Consider the following 16382-nt stretch of genomic DNA (forward strand, 5'->3'; position numbering starts at 1 on the left):
CCCAGGGCCCAGAGCGACATTTCGTGCTCTGCAGCGTCCTTAAAAACCCCCTATGTCCAGCCCCTCTCTGAAGATGCTGACCAACCAAATCCAGGGCACGCCCCTCAGGTATCGGCATCCAATCGAACACTTCACTGCACTGATGGTCTGAAGCACTGACTGGTCCGGCATTCATTCGTTGGGCGTGATCACTTGTTGGCGGGAAAAGCTTGGGAACGGCGAGGAGAGGAGGTACATTTCTATTCTTCAGCAAAGAAACCACAAGCTGGTTCTGACAAGGGGTTTTACTTCTCAGAAACCCGAGTGCACGTGGCGCCGCATAGGGCTCCCAACATGGTCCCTTTTCGACAATTGCAAATCTTTCCTGCATTCCCGGGAAATCACTTAATGGCCGTATGAGTCATGCTCCTTTCTTGTCCTGCACGTCAGCGGACATGTCACTCTGTCGTCTCCTTTGGATAGGAGGCATTCATCACTGGAGGATAGCACTTCTCGACTGGAAGGGTGGACAAAAGAAAGAAAGCACTTCCTGCTATTTCCCGCAGGGGGACGTTTCTTTGTGTTTTTCCAGACGTTCTCTTGACAGGGTCAATTTGGCATTTGCAGGTTGTCCACAAAGCAAAACATGCTTACAAAACAGGATTCCTGGAAACAGGCTCACTTAGAGCCATTGGACCATCACCACATATTCACAAAACTTATCCATGCCCACAGGCGAACAATAGAGCGCGCAATTGCGGATGCTTGGTCGTAACAACGCATGATACTATTCAAACTGCAATAAGGTACTCGAATAAATGCCACTGCATTAAGATGCTTGGTGATTTAAAATCGCATTGCATATCATACTTTCTTTTTTTTTAATCTAGACCTTGGCAGGCACCCGCATACTAAGACATCACTCAAACTCGAGGTCAATGATGTGGCCAAATAAGAGATACGGCAGATTAATAGGTACATGTTGGAAAATGAAGGGAGTGAATGCTGCCAGCGTGAGCATGCCATCGCAGCAACCGGAAGTGAATTCGGGTGACATATATATGAATTCCTCAAGAGTGCAAGTTAAGAAAGAAGACCAAGAGGGTCATATTCGACCACCATTATCTGAACTCTTGTGCAAGCTAGACTGAAACTTTTGCAGGAGAATGGTTTGGTTTATGGGGTTTAAAGGAGTATAGACACCAAATTTTGAAGCGTCGCAAGGAATACGGTTGTTTTCCTGGTTATAAAGAGATGCTCCCCAAGTAATCCAGTCTCATTTTGCTGCGAACATATTTTAATTTGATTTTAAATACAAGCCAGGCAAAGACCCTTTTTCAAAACCCATCGACAGTGACATCACTGCAACGAAAATGTGTACATAGGTAAACAACATGATGTCATCAAACAACTGTGACGTGGAGTCAGCAGAGCAAAGAGCAGTGATGACACAGGATAGCTCCCCGTGTCTGCCCTGTGTGTCGACTGGGCACCCGAGAGAAAGCTCTGCGCTTCTGCTTGCTTGACTCAAGGGCTAAACACACTGTCTTCGTTGCTGCATGTTACAACTACTTCATCTGGTGTCGATTTTGCGGTCGGCGTGTTTTTCAAGCGCAATGCTTGGGTATACTTTGTGCGCGCGCACGGACACACAGATCTGACTTCGAAAAGGGGAAGCACAATTTATTTACTTGTTTTATTGACGCCACACTCGTGCAACTTAATTGAACCTGGTTTACATTAAGGCTGCCTGCTGTACTCAGGTCCCAAGAGCATACCTGCACAAGTGCGCAGATTTTGGCAACGGCACCGCCCGCTGGCACGCCGGGAGATGTGAACCGTGCCGCCGCTCCCGGCCTGCCTTAGACGTCGCTGGGCCTACCAGGTTTCACATCGAAGCGGCTGCGGACGGCGCTTCGGAATGGGCTAATGCTGTAATAAACGTGGGACTTTCACGCCGATTTACTGGGAAGCCTATCGAATAAAAAATGCATTCTTGAATCACAAGGCGCCTTCAACAGCGGAGCTAGCAAACGCCAGGCGAGTCACACACACCGAGCAGCAGCAGTAGCGAAGTGGATGTGGAAAAAATTATCGCTGTAATCACTCTACCAGCACCTCAGTATTGGTCAAACAATCCTCCCAATTTGTACGGAGTTGTTATGCACGCGAATAAACAGTGAACCACGATAGATTACCGTAGCGGAGGCTATTAGAGCCAATTGTGGCGAGCAGCTTTACATGCCCAGGTTGCCTTGACAGCGCCAGATGGCGCCGCATGCTTGGACGGTGCCACTCAGGCCTACCGCGCCGGGACCGATCAGCGCGTGAGCATGGGCAGCTCTAGCGCGGTAGCAGGTCACGGTGGCTGACGTCCGATCGGGCTATGATTTTGTTTTGTTTTTTACTGCTAAAACCTTTTTTTTTTTTTTTTTCAGACGCCAGCTTGGAGCCCACAGCGCCGGCAAACTGTGCTGAGAAAGCAGCATCTTCCCAGTAATCAGTACCTTTGTTCAACATGTCTAACCAGCTGACATTTCCTGCACGCCAACCGCCAAGCTTTCGTGGCTGCTCTTGGTTACTGTTTTTCAGTTGAGTCGCTGGCGAGCAAGCTGAAATCAAAGTGGTCGGCAATGTCAATAACATCCGCGCCTGTGGGCAAAACAACGTCGAACTAATTATGCTACTCTGAAATACTGCTCGACGATATTTTCTAGCACGTGCGATCACAAGCAAACGAAAAACGCTACCCGTATGCGTCATTATATAGTGTGTTTACTTGTCGGCAGTCTTTTCAGCACGAGGCGCTCGTGTGGCGCACTCGTATCTTTGACGTCATCGTGCGCTCATACTCGGAGAGCTCGAAACCGAAACTGGTCCTGATAAATACCCTGGTAATTAATTATGTGATGTTAGGAAGATAGTGAGAGACCAGAAAGCATGGCGTGATATGGTCCATAGGGTCACGAAGAGTCTGACACGACTGAACGAATGAACTGCACTGCATTAGTTAATTGAGGCGTGTTGGGGCTTATTAGGTCGCAGTACCTCTGCTTTGGACCATCGTGGATCGTTTAAAGCAAAAATCCCGAAAAAGAAAATGTACGCGTCTATACTCCTTTAATGTCCCAAAACGACTCTGACTACGAGAAACACCAAAGTGGAGGGCTATGGACATTTCTACTACCTGGGTTTTTTAACGTGCAGTGAGATCACACAGCACATGGGTGTCTTTATTGCACTTCCATCGAAATGCAGCCACGGTGGCTGGAATCGAACCTGCCTCCTCAGGATCAGTAGCAGTTAGCAATGGAAGCAGTTAGGGATAAGAGTAGATGGAGAATACCTCAGTAATCTGCGATTTGCTGGTGACATTGCCTTGGTAAGTAACTCGGGGGATGAATTGCAAAGAACGATTGATGACCTAGACAGGAAAAGTAAAAAGGTAGGCTTAAAAATCGATATGCAGAAGACTAAGGTAATGTTCAATAGAGTAGGGAAGGAACAGCAGTTTACGTTAAGTAGCGAAGCACTGGAAGTAGTAGACGAATATATCTATTTAGGACAGGTAGTAACCGCAGATCCAGACCATGAAAGGGAAATAACAAGGAGAATAAGACTGGGAAGGAGCGCATTTAGCAAGCACTCGCAGATTATTACCAGCAGCTTACCAGTATCGCTCAAGAGGAAAGTATACAACAGTTGCATCTTACCTGTACTTACCTATGGGGCTGAAATGTGGAGACTAACCAAGAGGGTTCTACTTAAGTTGAGGACAAAACAGAGCGCTATGGAACAAAAAATGGTAGGGATAACGTTAAGAGATAGGAAGCGTGCAGAGAGGGTCAGAGAAATAACTCAAGTTACTGATATTCTGGTGGAAATCAAGAAGAAGAAATGGGCATGGGCAGGACATGTAGTGCGAAGAGAAGATAACTGATGGTCGCTTAGGGTAACAAACTGGATTCCAAGGGAAGGAAAGCGTAGCAGGGGGCGGCAGAAAGTTAGGTGGGCAAATGAGGTTAAGGTGTTCACAGGGGTCAAGCGGATGCAGCTAGCACAGAACTGGATTAATTGGAGAAATTTGGGAGGCCTTCGCCCTGCAGTGGGCATAGTCAGGCTGATGATGATGATGATGATGATAATGTTAAGAGATCGGAAACGTGCCGAGTGGGTCAGAGAAATAACTCAAGTCAATGACATTCTAATGGAATCAAGAGGAAGAAATGGGCATGGGTAGGACAGGTAGCGCGAAGAAAGGATAACCGATGGTCAATTAGGGCAACAAACTGGATTCCAAGGGAAGGAAAGCATAACAGGGAGCGGCAGAAAATTAGGAGGGCGGATGAGGTTAAGAAGTTCGCAGGGGTCAAGTGGATGCAGCTCTCACAGCAAATCGCAGATTACTGAGGTATTCTCCATCTACTCTTATCCCTAACTGCTCCCATTCTGAGTCTCTGAATACTTCTTCTAAGCAAGCTGTGAATAGAACTGGGGAGATTGCGTCTCCTTGCCTAACACCTTTCTTTATGAGAGTGCACTCTCTATATATATCTTCCAGCACTTTCACGTACGGCTCGTCTACACCCTGATTTCGCAATGTCCGTATGACCGCCAAGGTTTCTACCGAGTCAAATGCTTTTTCGTAATCAATGAATGCTATGTAAGGGCTGGTTATATTCCGAGGAGCATTTTTCTATCACCTGATTGATGGTATGGATATGATCGATAGTAGAGTATCCTTTCCGAAAACCTGCTTGATCTATTGCTTGGTTGCAGTCTAAAGTTGCCCTGATTCTATTAGCGATTACTTTGGTAAATACCTTATACGTAACACACCTTACGTAACGTACCTTATACGTAAGCTGAACGGTCTGTAATTTTTCAAGTCCTTAGCGTCCCCATTCTAATGAATTAAGATAATGTTTGCGTTCTTCCATGGTTCCGGTATCGTCGATGACACCAGACATTGCGTATACAGGGTGGCCAGTTTTTCTAGCAGGATATCCCCCGTCCTTCAACAAATCTGTAGTTACCTGATCCCCTCCAGCTGGTTTCCCCCTTCTCATAGTTTCTAATGCTTTCTTAACTTCGTCCTTCGTCACTGGCGGAACGTTTGACTGCATTTCCCTACCGCCAATCTCAAGCAACAAGATTATGAACTGCATAAATGCCCAATCTTGCAATCATAGTAATGGCCATGTAATGATTATAGTTCCTTGAAATTTCAGCTGCTTCAGTTATATCCCACAAAAATTCTTCTGTGCACTTGTTAGTAAGGACTGCACCGGGCACCACAGTTTCCAGTGCACACTGCACAGAGTCTGATAAGATGCTGCATTTCCGGCAATGAAGCATCAAGCCACCCCTGTAGGCTGTATACACCACAATGGTGTTCCTTAGAGTTCCATCGGGACAACAGAGTTTGCCTAATATACGCATCGCCACATTTCAAGAGGATCGAATGCACAATTCCCTTCATAAATTACACAAAGCAATTATGTTGGTTTATAATACAAGCTGTGCTTTCCTTATGCTTCATTCAATACATATACGTGCAGTACAAGCATTCTGAAGCCACTTAGCTCAGTGCAGAGAAAACATAACTGCCAATATCGCTGCCAATTTTGCTTAACTTGTGCCAGCAAGGAACAGTTTGTACACTTTGTGACAAGGTGCCTTTTAGTTAGTTTTTTTTTTTTTAATTATTTTTGGTTACCTGAACTACTTCAAAATGAACCTATTTGAAAGACAGCACTTGTTTCCCTTGCGTCTTTCTTGCACTGTTTCGTTGACACTGCCCTGTTTTTTTGTTTTATTTTGTTGTTGTTTTTTGCATATCTCACATGTGCCCCCTGAACTTTTCAGTATTCAAAGCGGAATGTTGAGTCTGTGTAATGCAATCTCCTCTCCACTTCTGTCTATCATCAATTTGGAATGTTCCACCCACAACTCGCCCAGCATTTGACACCCATCCGGAGTAACATGTCGCGAGCTTCGATTCTACTCCCGCGAATGACAGATCGGGGCCGCCGGCACCGTGCTTTCACAATCTGGCGCGGCGCGGTCATCGACAGCAGTGACCTTTCGCGGTGTCGCATTTCTACAATAAACTGGGCCGTGATAGTCGGGCAAGCGGCAGTAGCGTTGTACGTGCCTTTTCGGTGAGCTTCGACTTTCCTCCGTCTACGGGCGTACTCTTGCGTAGCAGCAACCAGAGGACCCAGACGAAAAGTAGTACTTCCAGGGCCAGGTGATATGCGGGGGCCTGCGAGATCCCCCGAACAGTTTCGTTCGCAAATGAAATTCCGGAATAATGTACGTAGCTAAAACATTACAACTGCCACTTTCTCTCGAACCGTTGACAGGAACTTCACAAAGTTTACAGTACTTACCCGCAGGAATGCTTCAAACATTTCGTACAGCTCCCACGACACAGCTGCCACGGCCATGCTTTTCTCTACGCTGGCTGTCCTTTGACTAGCAATCCTTTGAAGCTGCGACACAAATGCCACCCGCTCACTATACCAGGCCCATTCAATAATGCTTTACACCGAGTTTATCGAGTGCATGGACCTTGCCGAAAGTTCACAAAGTTCGGGCGAGTCCGCTATTGCTACTTTCGAACGCGCGTAGGGCGTAGGGTTCCTGCGGCGCCCCTGACGGCTGCTGAAACCGCTGAAACAAGGCACAAAAATAAGGAAGACGCTCGACTTTTGCTTTAGCCATAGATACAAGTAATAACTATACAAAATTTATTTTACATGATTAGGGTCACTAATAAAGTAGCAAGTTTAAAATGTTTTCTTTATTTTTTTTTGCCGAGTTTGTATCTTTAGCGATGTGAGCGCTCTGAGTTGTGGTGGCGTAAAGTGTCGTCCGCATGTCTGATTGCGCAAGTATTCTGCACTATGTTTTCTGTGTGTTAGCCGGAACAGTCGTGCAGTGTTCGGTATGGCGGATAGCGGTGAACATTCAGATTTGATCGCTCAATTCTGCGGTGTCACTGGTGCTGACAGTTCCCGGGCCAAGCTATGTCTCGAGTCCTCTAGTTGGAACCTCCAGGTGAGCGTGGCGTTCACTGATTGACGATAATAATAGAGCCGTTTCGTTGCTCTGCTGGAGGTGACTGACGTGTGCGCGACAGTTTCTGGTCCTGCCAAGCCCAGCTCGCTTTCACCGTCTCGCGTACTCATCGCGATGACAGCATCTCAAGAATCTACGCTAGCTAGCAGCCTAGCTGGCACAAAAACCTTACCAAAAGGTGTGTCTTCTTTCGCATTGTTTACGAGAAAGAAAAGCGCGAGACCAGTGCGGTTGTTCTGTGAGCTAGGGCACTTGTATCCGCCCTGTTCACTGTGCGAAAACGAGCGCGCCTATTATTTTTTGCGGGTCGCGGTGACGAGTGCTTGCCGAGAGCTCAACCTGCAGCCTTCCTTTAAAAGGCGAATGTTACGGAGGCTGCCAGCTTCTTAGCTGGCCTTTGCGCTCTCTCGGCGTAGTTTCTTTACGATGCCCATATATCGCATAATTTTAGATTCTTGTTCGTTACAAATACTACGTTTTCACATTTCGTGAAAATGCTTTTGGCACACAAGTGCTCCTTATACCAGTGGCATATCCAGATATGCCATTTGGAAAGACCAAAATGAATGAATGAATTCGGGTGGCATATAAGAAAGCAGGGAGAAGCACAAATACTAATTTTTGAATGTCAGTAAAGGCAAGCTAAACCTAGCGGTAATGAGCGTGCCGTCGACTACTAAGAAGAAACCGTGCTCACAACAAAAAGAGTAGGAGCGGGCAGTGAAGTGAATTACGGGTGAGACTAAAGGAAACCAAAAAGAAGCTTGGCTAAGCAGCAATAAACATGTGATAGAATGAAACCAAAAGCTGCGTCCACAAGTAACAAAAAAGCACTTGCAAACATTACCTTTACACGTGTTCATGGTCTAAGAGGGCCATTGCTTATGAGTGCGATTCTTTTTTTTTCCAAGCTGGAAGCATGCAGACATTGTTCAAGCAGGCCTTACTGGCACTACCTCTCAACAAAGCTTGTCTCCTGCCTACCGGAAGATGATGACACCATGGGGGTTATGGATGGTAGAGAGCCAGCTCTTATCTCTGAAGGGACAGTGAGAGCAGCTCCATCTTGTTCTAGCTCGCTATAAAAATTGATTCCGTGCCTCTTTGTGGCTGTGTTAATGTTTAGTCATCAAAAAGTGACATTAGATGCTGACGAAATTGGATTTAAAGGCACACTAAAGAGAATGCTGAAGGCTTCTTTGAAGTGCCGGGACTCTATCTACACACTCCAAGCGTTCTTTTGAACCTCGAATCACTGCCCTGTATGATCAAATTCTTTTTTAAAATTTGATCTCCCAGCTCCCAGCTCATTTATGAACTCACTGCAGAGAGTAGGAGGAGTCACTCAATGCGTGCAGTTCGTTTCAGGCAAATCGTGTGTCGATGCCGTTGATGGAGCGGTATGTGGAGTGACCTTGTTAACACTTGCATCGGGCTTGTTTTGGTGACATGCATTCTGAACCACAAAGATGTAGCGGTTCTGTCAAAATATCTTTGACAGTACGCTGTATTGGGCAAGTTGGAAGTTGTGGAATAGCGCAAATGAGACAAGGGACAGAAGAATAGACGACATGACAGATAGAATATTATCTTTGCCATGTCAAAAAACACCAACAAAGATTATTTTATTAAAACTTCTTTCTGGGCGAGTTGGTGCATATTGTACATTATAAAGTTAGAGCTTCGTCTCGGCTGCGGGAGGTGGTTAGTTCGAAAACCACCACTGGATACCCACCGGCAAAAATAGGTAAAAGCGTCCCCCGGCCTGGCGCTCGGCTTTTCCAGGGGTGTGTGCTTGGGAGAAGCTCTGTAAACCCCGCTGCGCCCCCCCTCCCCGGTGGGCCCAAACCCAGTTTCGAACCTCGCAGCCTGCAAAGGTGGCTCATGTTTGTCATGCAAAGGCCTCAGCTGCAGTGCTCCCTTTCACAGATTAGAAGATTTCCATTGGCCACCGTAGAGTGGCAAGGTCGAGTGTCGCAAAGCCAAAGCATATGGGCATATGTTTATCACCCCGGGCTTAATTTGTTGACTGTGACTAAAACTATTTATTCACAGAACAACAAAGCAAAGCACAATAAAATGACAGAGGGCGAGGTGTGCTTTGTTGATGATAAACCAACACGCCCTTCTCATTCACAGAAGCCCGGAAAACAAAATAAAAGCAAAAACAAACTGCACCTTTCAAAGTGGAAAATTTTCTTTTCTACCGCACATCAAACTCGTGATGTTATAGCAAAAGGAACACTGCGGTCACGGGCTGGAGATGAAAGGCAGCTAGCTGAGGCCCAGGACTCGTGCAAAAAAATAAACTTCCTGTATATTGGCCTTCTTTAGCTTGTATAAAAAGCATTTTTTTTATTTTTTAACTCATGCCAAGTTTATTTTTTAACTCATGCTTAAGTGTCCCCAGTATCTTCTCAGTAGACTGCATGGGGCCTGCATTGAAGGGCTGCTTACCCTTCGACCTTTGTTGTGGTCCCTGTTGCTTTGCAGCTCGTGCCAGCATATGGGTTCACCCCAGAAAAGAAAATTGTCTCTTCCGTAATGGAGAGTAGATGTATAAATGAAATGGTTACGGGCGTAGCACGACAAGGATGTAGGAAAAGCAGCATGGTCGAGTGCTCCCAGAGCTTGTTTGCTCTGCTCATGCCTGCCAAGGGGAAACGCAATTAGCTGACACTGCAGCACAGTGACAGGCTCGATTCAAACTTCCCGTGTGGGCTTAAAGAGCAGAGAGCTTGTATTAATAAATCTCGTTCGATGCTCGGATGATCTCGCTTCGGCTACCAGATGATGGGATTTCCTTGCCTGGATGTTGGCTATTGGTTTTGGCTCAACGTCAGCTTAAGGTTCCTGACAATGGGAGTTAATATCGTTTCATGTTTAAAAAGAAAGAATTGGCTTGTGTTGTGCTTGGGTTACATACAGGTGTGTCAGTGCAGGGTTGTGGTTCTGCGGTTTTAGCATCCACCTCGTGTGCAGGGTTCAGTCCCCAGTGCTGCCCATTGCTAACAAGCTTTCCTCTGTCCCCATGCTCAGTATCTGTGGGGGGAAATGCTTGAGGCTCATGCAAACTAAGCACGTTAGCTGGGGTGCCAGACTGCCTTTGCACCAATATGGTAGCCTAGAAACCAATTTAGGAACCAGAAACAACACTAGTGTTTGTGTTGTCTTCTGCCTCTTCGTCCTTGTGGTTTCGCAATGGTTCTATCTCAGTTGCTTGTTCTGTCGTTTTTACTGATGCATGGAATTAGCCTGCAGACAATTTCTGTTTGTATTTCTTCTCTTATTCTGCTTTCGTGTTGATAGCTTGAAAGTGGCTGTGATATTAACCTCCTAATGGATCTTGTTTTGTCTACTGTAGTCATGGTGTTGCGCATTTCACCATGACTACAGTAGACATTCACCAACTAGCCCGCCAACAGCTCCTGTTAAAGATCTTGTTTTGTTTTCTCTTTTTTCTCTGAAGCCATACCAAAAATGCCATTTTAAAAATTTCAATATATGGTACTGTACTTTAGCTAAAGCGCGAAAAGGTGCCATAAGAATTTATTTCAGAACATTTTTTTATTTGGTACATTGCTTGAAAATGTGTCTATTGCAAGGCTACAACGAAACGCTCTTTGTACATACTGTAACAATGAACATTCAAAACCTCCAGATTTTGCCACTAAATGCACTCTATACTGCGTTTCATACATCAAGTGCAACACTGCCAAAGCTACAGCTCTTGTTTGCGCTCTCCGCATACGCGATGAAAAGTAGTGCCTGCTCTTGACGAGAGGAAATAATAGTTATTTTGTCTGCAAGCTTAATACATCTTACATTTGTTATCAACTTAATAAAGAGCACCTTTTTTAGGGAGAAAAGATCGGATTCGGTGAATTTGTGTGTTTTTTATGTCGTTTTCGTTTGTGTCGTGTTTTCGCTGCCCCGCAACCTTACCAGCTGTGCTAGATGGCGCTCGCTATGCCCTCCGCGCTGCGCATCTCTTTTCGAGAAAATGGTTCTTCGGTGCGAATTTTTTCTATAAGGTTCGCACTGCGAAGATGTCTAGGCATGCGAAGCAAGTTATTGCAAACGTGTATGCTCGGAATAGAGCCCGTTTCCGCAGGAACCACTCGGCCACGAAACGAGCGTGTAGTGATACGCCTCCTTTTTTTTTCTTGCGGACTACTTGCGTAGCTTTTGCTGCGTTGCACCTGATGTATGAAACTGAGTATAGATGCCACTGTAGAGGAAGTGTGCTAATTTTGAGTAAGTGTGCCAGTCTAGAGCATCATTTCTGTTCTAGGAAGTGCATCATTTCTGTTCTGATGTTTTGCCATGTTAATGTGCGTAGGGAAACATTCATAAGGTGAGAAAAAAAAAAAAGCAGCAGCAGCTTGTGCTGATTGTGATATGGCTATTTTTCTCTTTGTAGCAGGGATTGAAGGAAAGAGATATAAAATAAAGAAGTAGGAACGCTCTATAAAAATTAAACTTGATCTACTGTGATGATGATAATGCTCCAGGAGATAGATAACACGTCCTTTCATATCTTGGTGGTGAAAATGGTCACCTAGGTATTTATTTTCAAACAAGAACCACCTCAGTCAAAGAAACATAACTAGGGCACTAAAAACTTAGAACTGCCATTAAGAAGAACAGAAACCTAGGCGAGTTGGTTGCTATCCATTATTTAACAGCGCTAAAAAACGAGGACGTTAACACACACAACAACACGAACGCTGACTTTCAGCTCAAACACAAAGATCAGACGGTAAGAGAATTAGTAGAAGCGTATCACATTGATAAGGGGGGCTCCGCGTGTGTCGCAAAACCGTCATTGTCACTGATTAACCGTGAAATTGCCTTTCTTGAGAAGTTGTTGCAGGAAGATTAGGACCTGGATAAGTGAGTTTTTTTGTGTGTGTATGTATTTTGCGGAAATATGTATAAGTATGTCGTTCGGGATAATAAATCTTTAGTTGAAAGTCAGCGCTCGTGTTGTTGTGTGTGTTAACGTCCTCGTTTTTTCGCACTGTTAAATAATAGAACGGCCCATGCTATTTCTTCTCCTTTTCGGTCAGAACTACAGAGGCGGGGCTGATGCAGGGATCCCTGTAGTTGTAGATCGCCACCTGTAATGCTGTTTCCCTCTCGGGATGGCCACAAGATGTTTGTGACCAGTTCCAGCCCATCATCAAGTTAATACAGCTTTACCTCAAAGCCACGCAAGCAATTCAATGTCTCCAACCTCAGATCCATTCTAACACGATAGCGTTGAGGGCCCCACTCACTGAAACTCTGGCGTTGTGAGCGAAAAATCACGAGTATGGCGCTGGCAGGCGATGGCCAGCAGCTGATACGGCCGCAATCAGACTGGACATAAGGTTGGCTCGTTTGGTAGGAGCTGCCAATCCTGCTTTCACTAGGAGGGTGCTATCAGAATCAGCTTGTCATGACCCTTGCATCCACGTTAGCCCTAGGCCATGTTGGCACACTCATACAGCGCGGTTAAAGCGGCGCTTTATATGTGGGCTGGTAGCGTACGCTATCGCGTCATACCCTTTAAAGGCAGAGCTTAAGTGTGCCCCATAATTTTTTTTTATATGTGCAGCTGGCATTGGCTGCCTTCTATGAAGATCCGGACGACAGTATGGACCGCTCGAGTTCCCGTGAGGTGTCTCCTGAACCTCCCAGGAGTCCCAAGCATGTGACCATCGCAGGCACCGACAGGCCGCCTGTCCGTTCATCTGGCAGGTGGGATTCTTACCAGCCTGATGTTTATAGAGTTGATCACACTTGTCTACAGTGCTGCCACGAAGCTAGTCACATTTTAATGCTTTTGTAGGGGCTTTGCACTTGTGGGGTTCGCAAGTACTATTGATGCAAGTTGGCATCTGCCGGAGAACTGTTCCTGCACACAGGACCACATGACTGCTGTCGTGTTATTGACTACTACAAACTTGCTGGTTCAACTTCGCAAACCACCGAGGACATTTGGGAGCTTAGCTCATTCCCCTGTTACAGCTTCTGTGATTTCCATCTGCCATAATTAAATTTGTGTTTTGGTCCATGCAGATGTTTTTCTCAACTCTTTGAGGAGGTTCACATATTTCTGAGATCCTTCTCTAGTTATAATTTGAGTTTTGCTCACTATGACCAGTGTGGCACACAGAACTATTTCAGGTTTGTTGTACTAGTTAAAGTAGTCATTGCAGCAGCAAATTTTGATTGATACAGTTGGGAAACCTCTTTAATTTTGCTACCAACCGAGAGGGCATGCACAAAGTGTGTATGCATGTGTGTTTGGTGCGTGCTTGCTGATGGAGCGCATTGGAGTAGCCTGTGCCTTGATGTCCTGTGTGCTGTGAACATGCTGTGAATGCCTTCTGCCCGATAAAAATCTGAACACATACCAACTCGCGTAACTGTACCTGACTTACCTACTCAGATGCCCTGAGTCATAGGGAGGCTTTTTTTGAAGCATTAGTCGGGAGCTTATACCTGCTCGTTACTTCATACTGAAGCTTTCTTTAGCTGTGTGTTTATGATCATGAGCCTAGCTACACCCGTTGCTGCAAGGGGACTTTTTTGGCTGGCATTACTCGTGGCTAAGAGGGCACTCCTCCTGTGCTTGGCATTTTAGGATCCGAGGGTTATCTGACCTTGCCAATGATGATAGTGCCAACGAGGATGAAGGCCAAGCATTCTACGCGGGTGGTTCAGAGCGCAGGTGAGTCCCTTGGAGCACTCAATTGGAGAGGCCTTGGGTGGTTGGAATTCTCTAGCACTCATTTCTCCACTTGTCAAATTCTCACATTTCTTTTTTTTTTTTTATTTGCACTGCACTGCACTGCACTAGCAGTGCACCAGGACTTTCCTGTGGGCTTCTTCTTTATTGTCCTTTACGCTGATTCACTGTTAAAAAATGTATGGGGACACTTAAGCCATGATGCAGCAAGCGTTTACTTGTTTGCATACATGCCCTTGCTTAATTACTAATCCCTTAATTTGTGCCGCAATTACCTCAGACATGCTCTTTAGAGTACAGTGGTAACTTACGATATTATATGAAAAACCTCCTGCCAGCTTGGCTATAAGCCGCACTGTCGCTGCATTGTGTTTGAAACTGTCTTGAGCTTACTTTTTGTTTCTTACTATGGGACGCTTGTAGAGTGCGTCTTGGCAGAGAAGAAAAGAAACTTATAGACCAACACCGTCTTTACAAACAAAGGGGGCGCTCGCGGCGCCGCAGCCGACTGGGGGTGAAAAATAGGGTTAGCGTCTATAGGAATACATGGAATCGAAATATTCTGAAGCAGTTTTCTCGTTTCACGGGGCACCTGTGATGTCGCTATTCAGTACAAAGCAACTATGAATATCCTAGAACAGATCGTGATAATATGAAGTCTCATTACCGAGGCGAAGTATTTTTAAAATACCGCTAGACATGTTGGGGTGCGAGTTGGGAGGGCAACCCGTAGAAATACGTGTAAACACAACTTACCGGAACACTTTTCTCATTTCACAGAGCACCAGAAGTGGTGGCCGGTTGTTAAACATTGACAAGCGCTTTGAAGAAGTGTGTGATAAGGTATGGTGCGTCATTACGGAGGCAGTCTACTTTTAAAACCCCCCGAATAACCTGTGTTATGAATCCAGACACCGCCAAAAGGCAAGCTGGGTGTAGCGAATCGCGCAGTTTTGCTTACAGTCTGATATGCTGCCGCATAGAGTAAATAAGCTTGATAATACTGTCGCTCCAGTGATACGTCCTAGACAGAATTACATTTAAAAAGCAGTTGCCAAACGCCATACGACAATATGAACCGAACGGGATTCACGCATTGCAGCAGACGACAGCGTAGCTGGCGATACCCACTGCGGCCACCTCGAGCTCCGGAGCGTCTGCTAGCGACAGCGGGTGGTGCATTGTCGTCTGCCACTGTGCGCGGTCAGTTTATCGAGCTGTGCGCGGTCCCGCAAGTCGTCAGACTTGCATTACTTGCAAGAGAATGTAGTGTGTCATGCAACATGATGTCGGGGCGTCGTACAAGACGTTCACCAAGAAATGAGAAGGGTTCAACGCTGCTGAACCGCGTAAAATGTTGCGGTAAGTTGTGTCTACATGTGTTTCGATGGGTCGCCCTCCCAACTCGCACCCGCATACGTTTCGCGGTGTTTTGAAAATATTTCACCTCGTTAATGAGATTTCATACTTTCGTGATCTGTTCTAGGATGCTTATGGTTGCTCTGTACCGAATAACGACATCACAGATGACCCGTGAAATCAGAAAACTGCTTTGGAATATTTCGCTTCCATGTATTCCTATGGGCGCTAAGCCTATTTTTCACCCCCAGTCGGACCACGCTGACGATAGAAGCGCCACCGCATCGTGCTTACGTCACAGATCGGTGTTGGTGTATACGCTTTCGAGCAAATGAGATTCAGCTGCAGCAAAGCATTGCTAAGAGAGGCCAATTAACACAGCACGGTCAAAGGATCTCCCTACAATGTCAATATTCAGATGGATGTCCATGCACTATCTGTGTTGAGCACAGCGAATGTATTCAATAATGACCTGCTTCACTTTTGAAGAACTGTCATGACTGCAGTAGATTTCTTGTGAAAACATTTGTTCACTAGAATTGTGCCTCATGTGTCGAGATTATAATGCACTGTGTTTGAGGGCGGTGAAAAAAAAGGCCTGCCGTTGTGTTTTGATAGTTGCCAGTTTATGACCCCACATGACTACCATACTGTGGGTGTAATTTTTTTTTGGTCTATTTTTCGTAGCGAAAACACCGAGATCTACTGCGAAGCATGCAACTGAAAGGTTTGCTTTTGTGGCACTGTAAGCAGTTAAGTAGCCGCTGTAGTCCTGCTGATCCTGTTGATAAATGTCGGGCAGAAATTGTAGGTGACTTACAATGTGAGAACATCGAGGTGAAATATGACACCTTATAATCTCCCTTCAGCCTGTGCTGTCATTCTGTACAAGCAAATTAATTACATCGATAGATGCTTTATTCCCTGCACAGGATGAAATTTGTGTCAGGCATCGTTCTAATGCTTTGATGTGTGTACTATAAACTGACATGCCCTTTCCCCCATTCCCCTCATCCCATGTGCTCACTGCAACTAGAAGCTAGAAATCAGCATAGACTATTTCGCGCTGAAAAACAAAAGGCGCAGCAATGCCTCGGTTAGCAGCGCGGAGGTGTCCTAAAGCAGTTATTCATCATGAAACAGCTAAAGCGTACAGAGCCATATTTGCAGTAGGCAAGTTGTTCTGGATTGAATTGAAGAAAACCTACCAAATCGTCAG

The 16382-nt window shown here is 45.7% G+C and overlaps 2 protein-coding genes across 3 annotated transcripts in view; one reads left to right on the plus strand and one right to left on the minus strand.

The window, feature by feature from the left end:
* Spt-I (serine palmitoyltransferase subunit I) overlaps positions 1-6645 on the minus strand; it is a 103843-nt gene extending 97198 nt beyond the window's left edge. Inside the window, exons 1-2 of the mRNA XM_084576057.1 lie at positions 6375-6645; positions 6137-6247 (exon numbers count right to left, since the gene is read on the minus strand). Coding sequence (XP_084432183.1) covers positions 6137-6247; positions 6375-6431 — 168 coding nt within the window. The 5' untranslated portion in view covers positions 6432-6645. The remainder of the gene's footprint in view (positions 1-6136; positions 6248-6374) is intronic.
* Positions 6646-6882: 237 nt separating this feature from the next.
* Positions 6883-16382, plus strand: part of LOC146180461 (NSFL1 cofactor p47-like) — a 43675-nt gene continuing 34175 nt past the window's right edge. Inside the window, exons 1-3 of one of the 2 annotated variants that reach the window (XM_084576058.1) lie at positions 6883-7044; positions 12668-12810; positions 13700-13786. In XM_084576058.1, coding sequence (XP_084432184.1) covers positions 6934-7044; positions 12668-12810; positions 13700-13786 — 341 coding nt within the window. In that variant the 5' untranslated portion in view covers positions 6883-6933. Of the gene's footprint in view, positions 7045-7090; positions 7244-12667; positions 12811-13699; positions 13787-16382 lie in introns of those variants that run through there. The other variant, XM_084576059.1, reaches the window with a different exon arrangement.

This window comes from Amblyomma maculatum, chromosome 8 (genome assembly GCF_055883805.1).
Source record: "Amblyomma maculatum isolate TAMU_Amacu chromosome 8, ASM5588380v1, whole genome shotgun sequence".
NCBI classification, from domain to species: Eukaryota; Metazoa; Arthropoda; class Arachnida; order Ixodida; family Ixodidae; genus Amblyomma; species Amblyomma maculatum.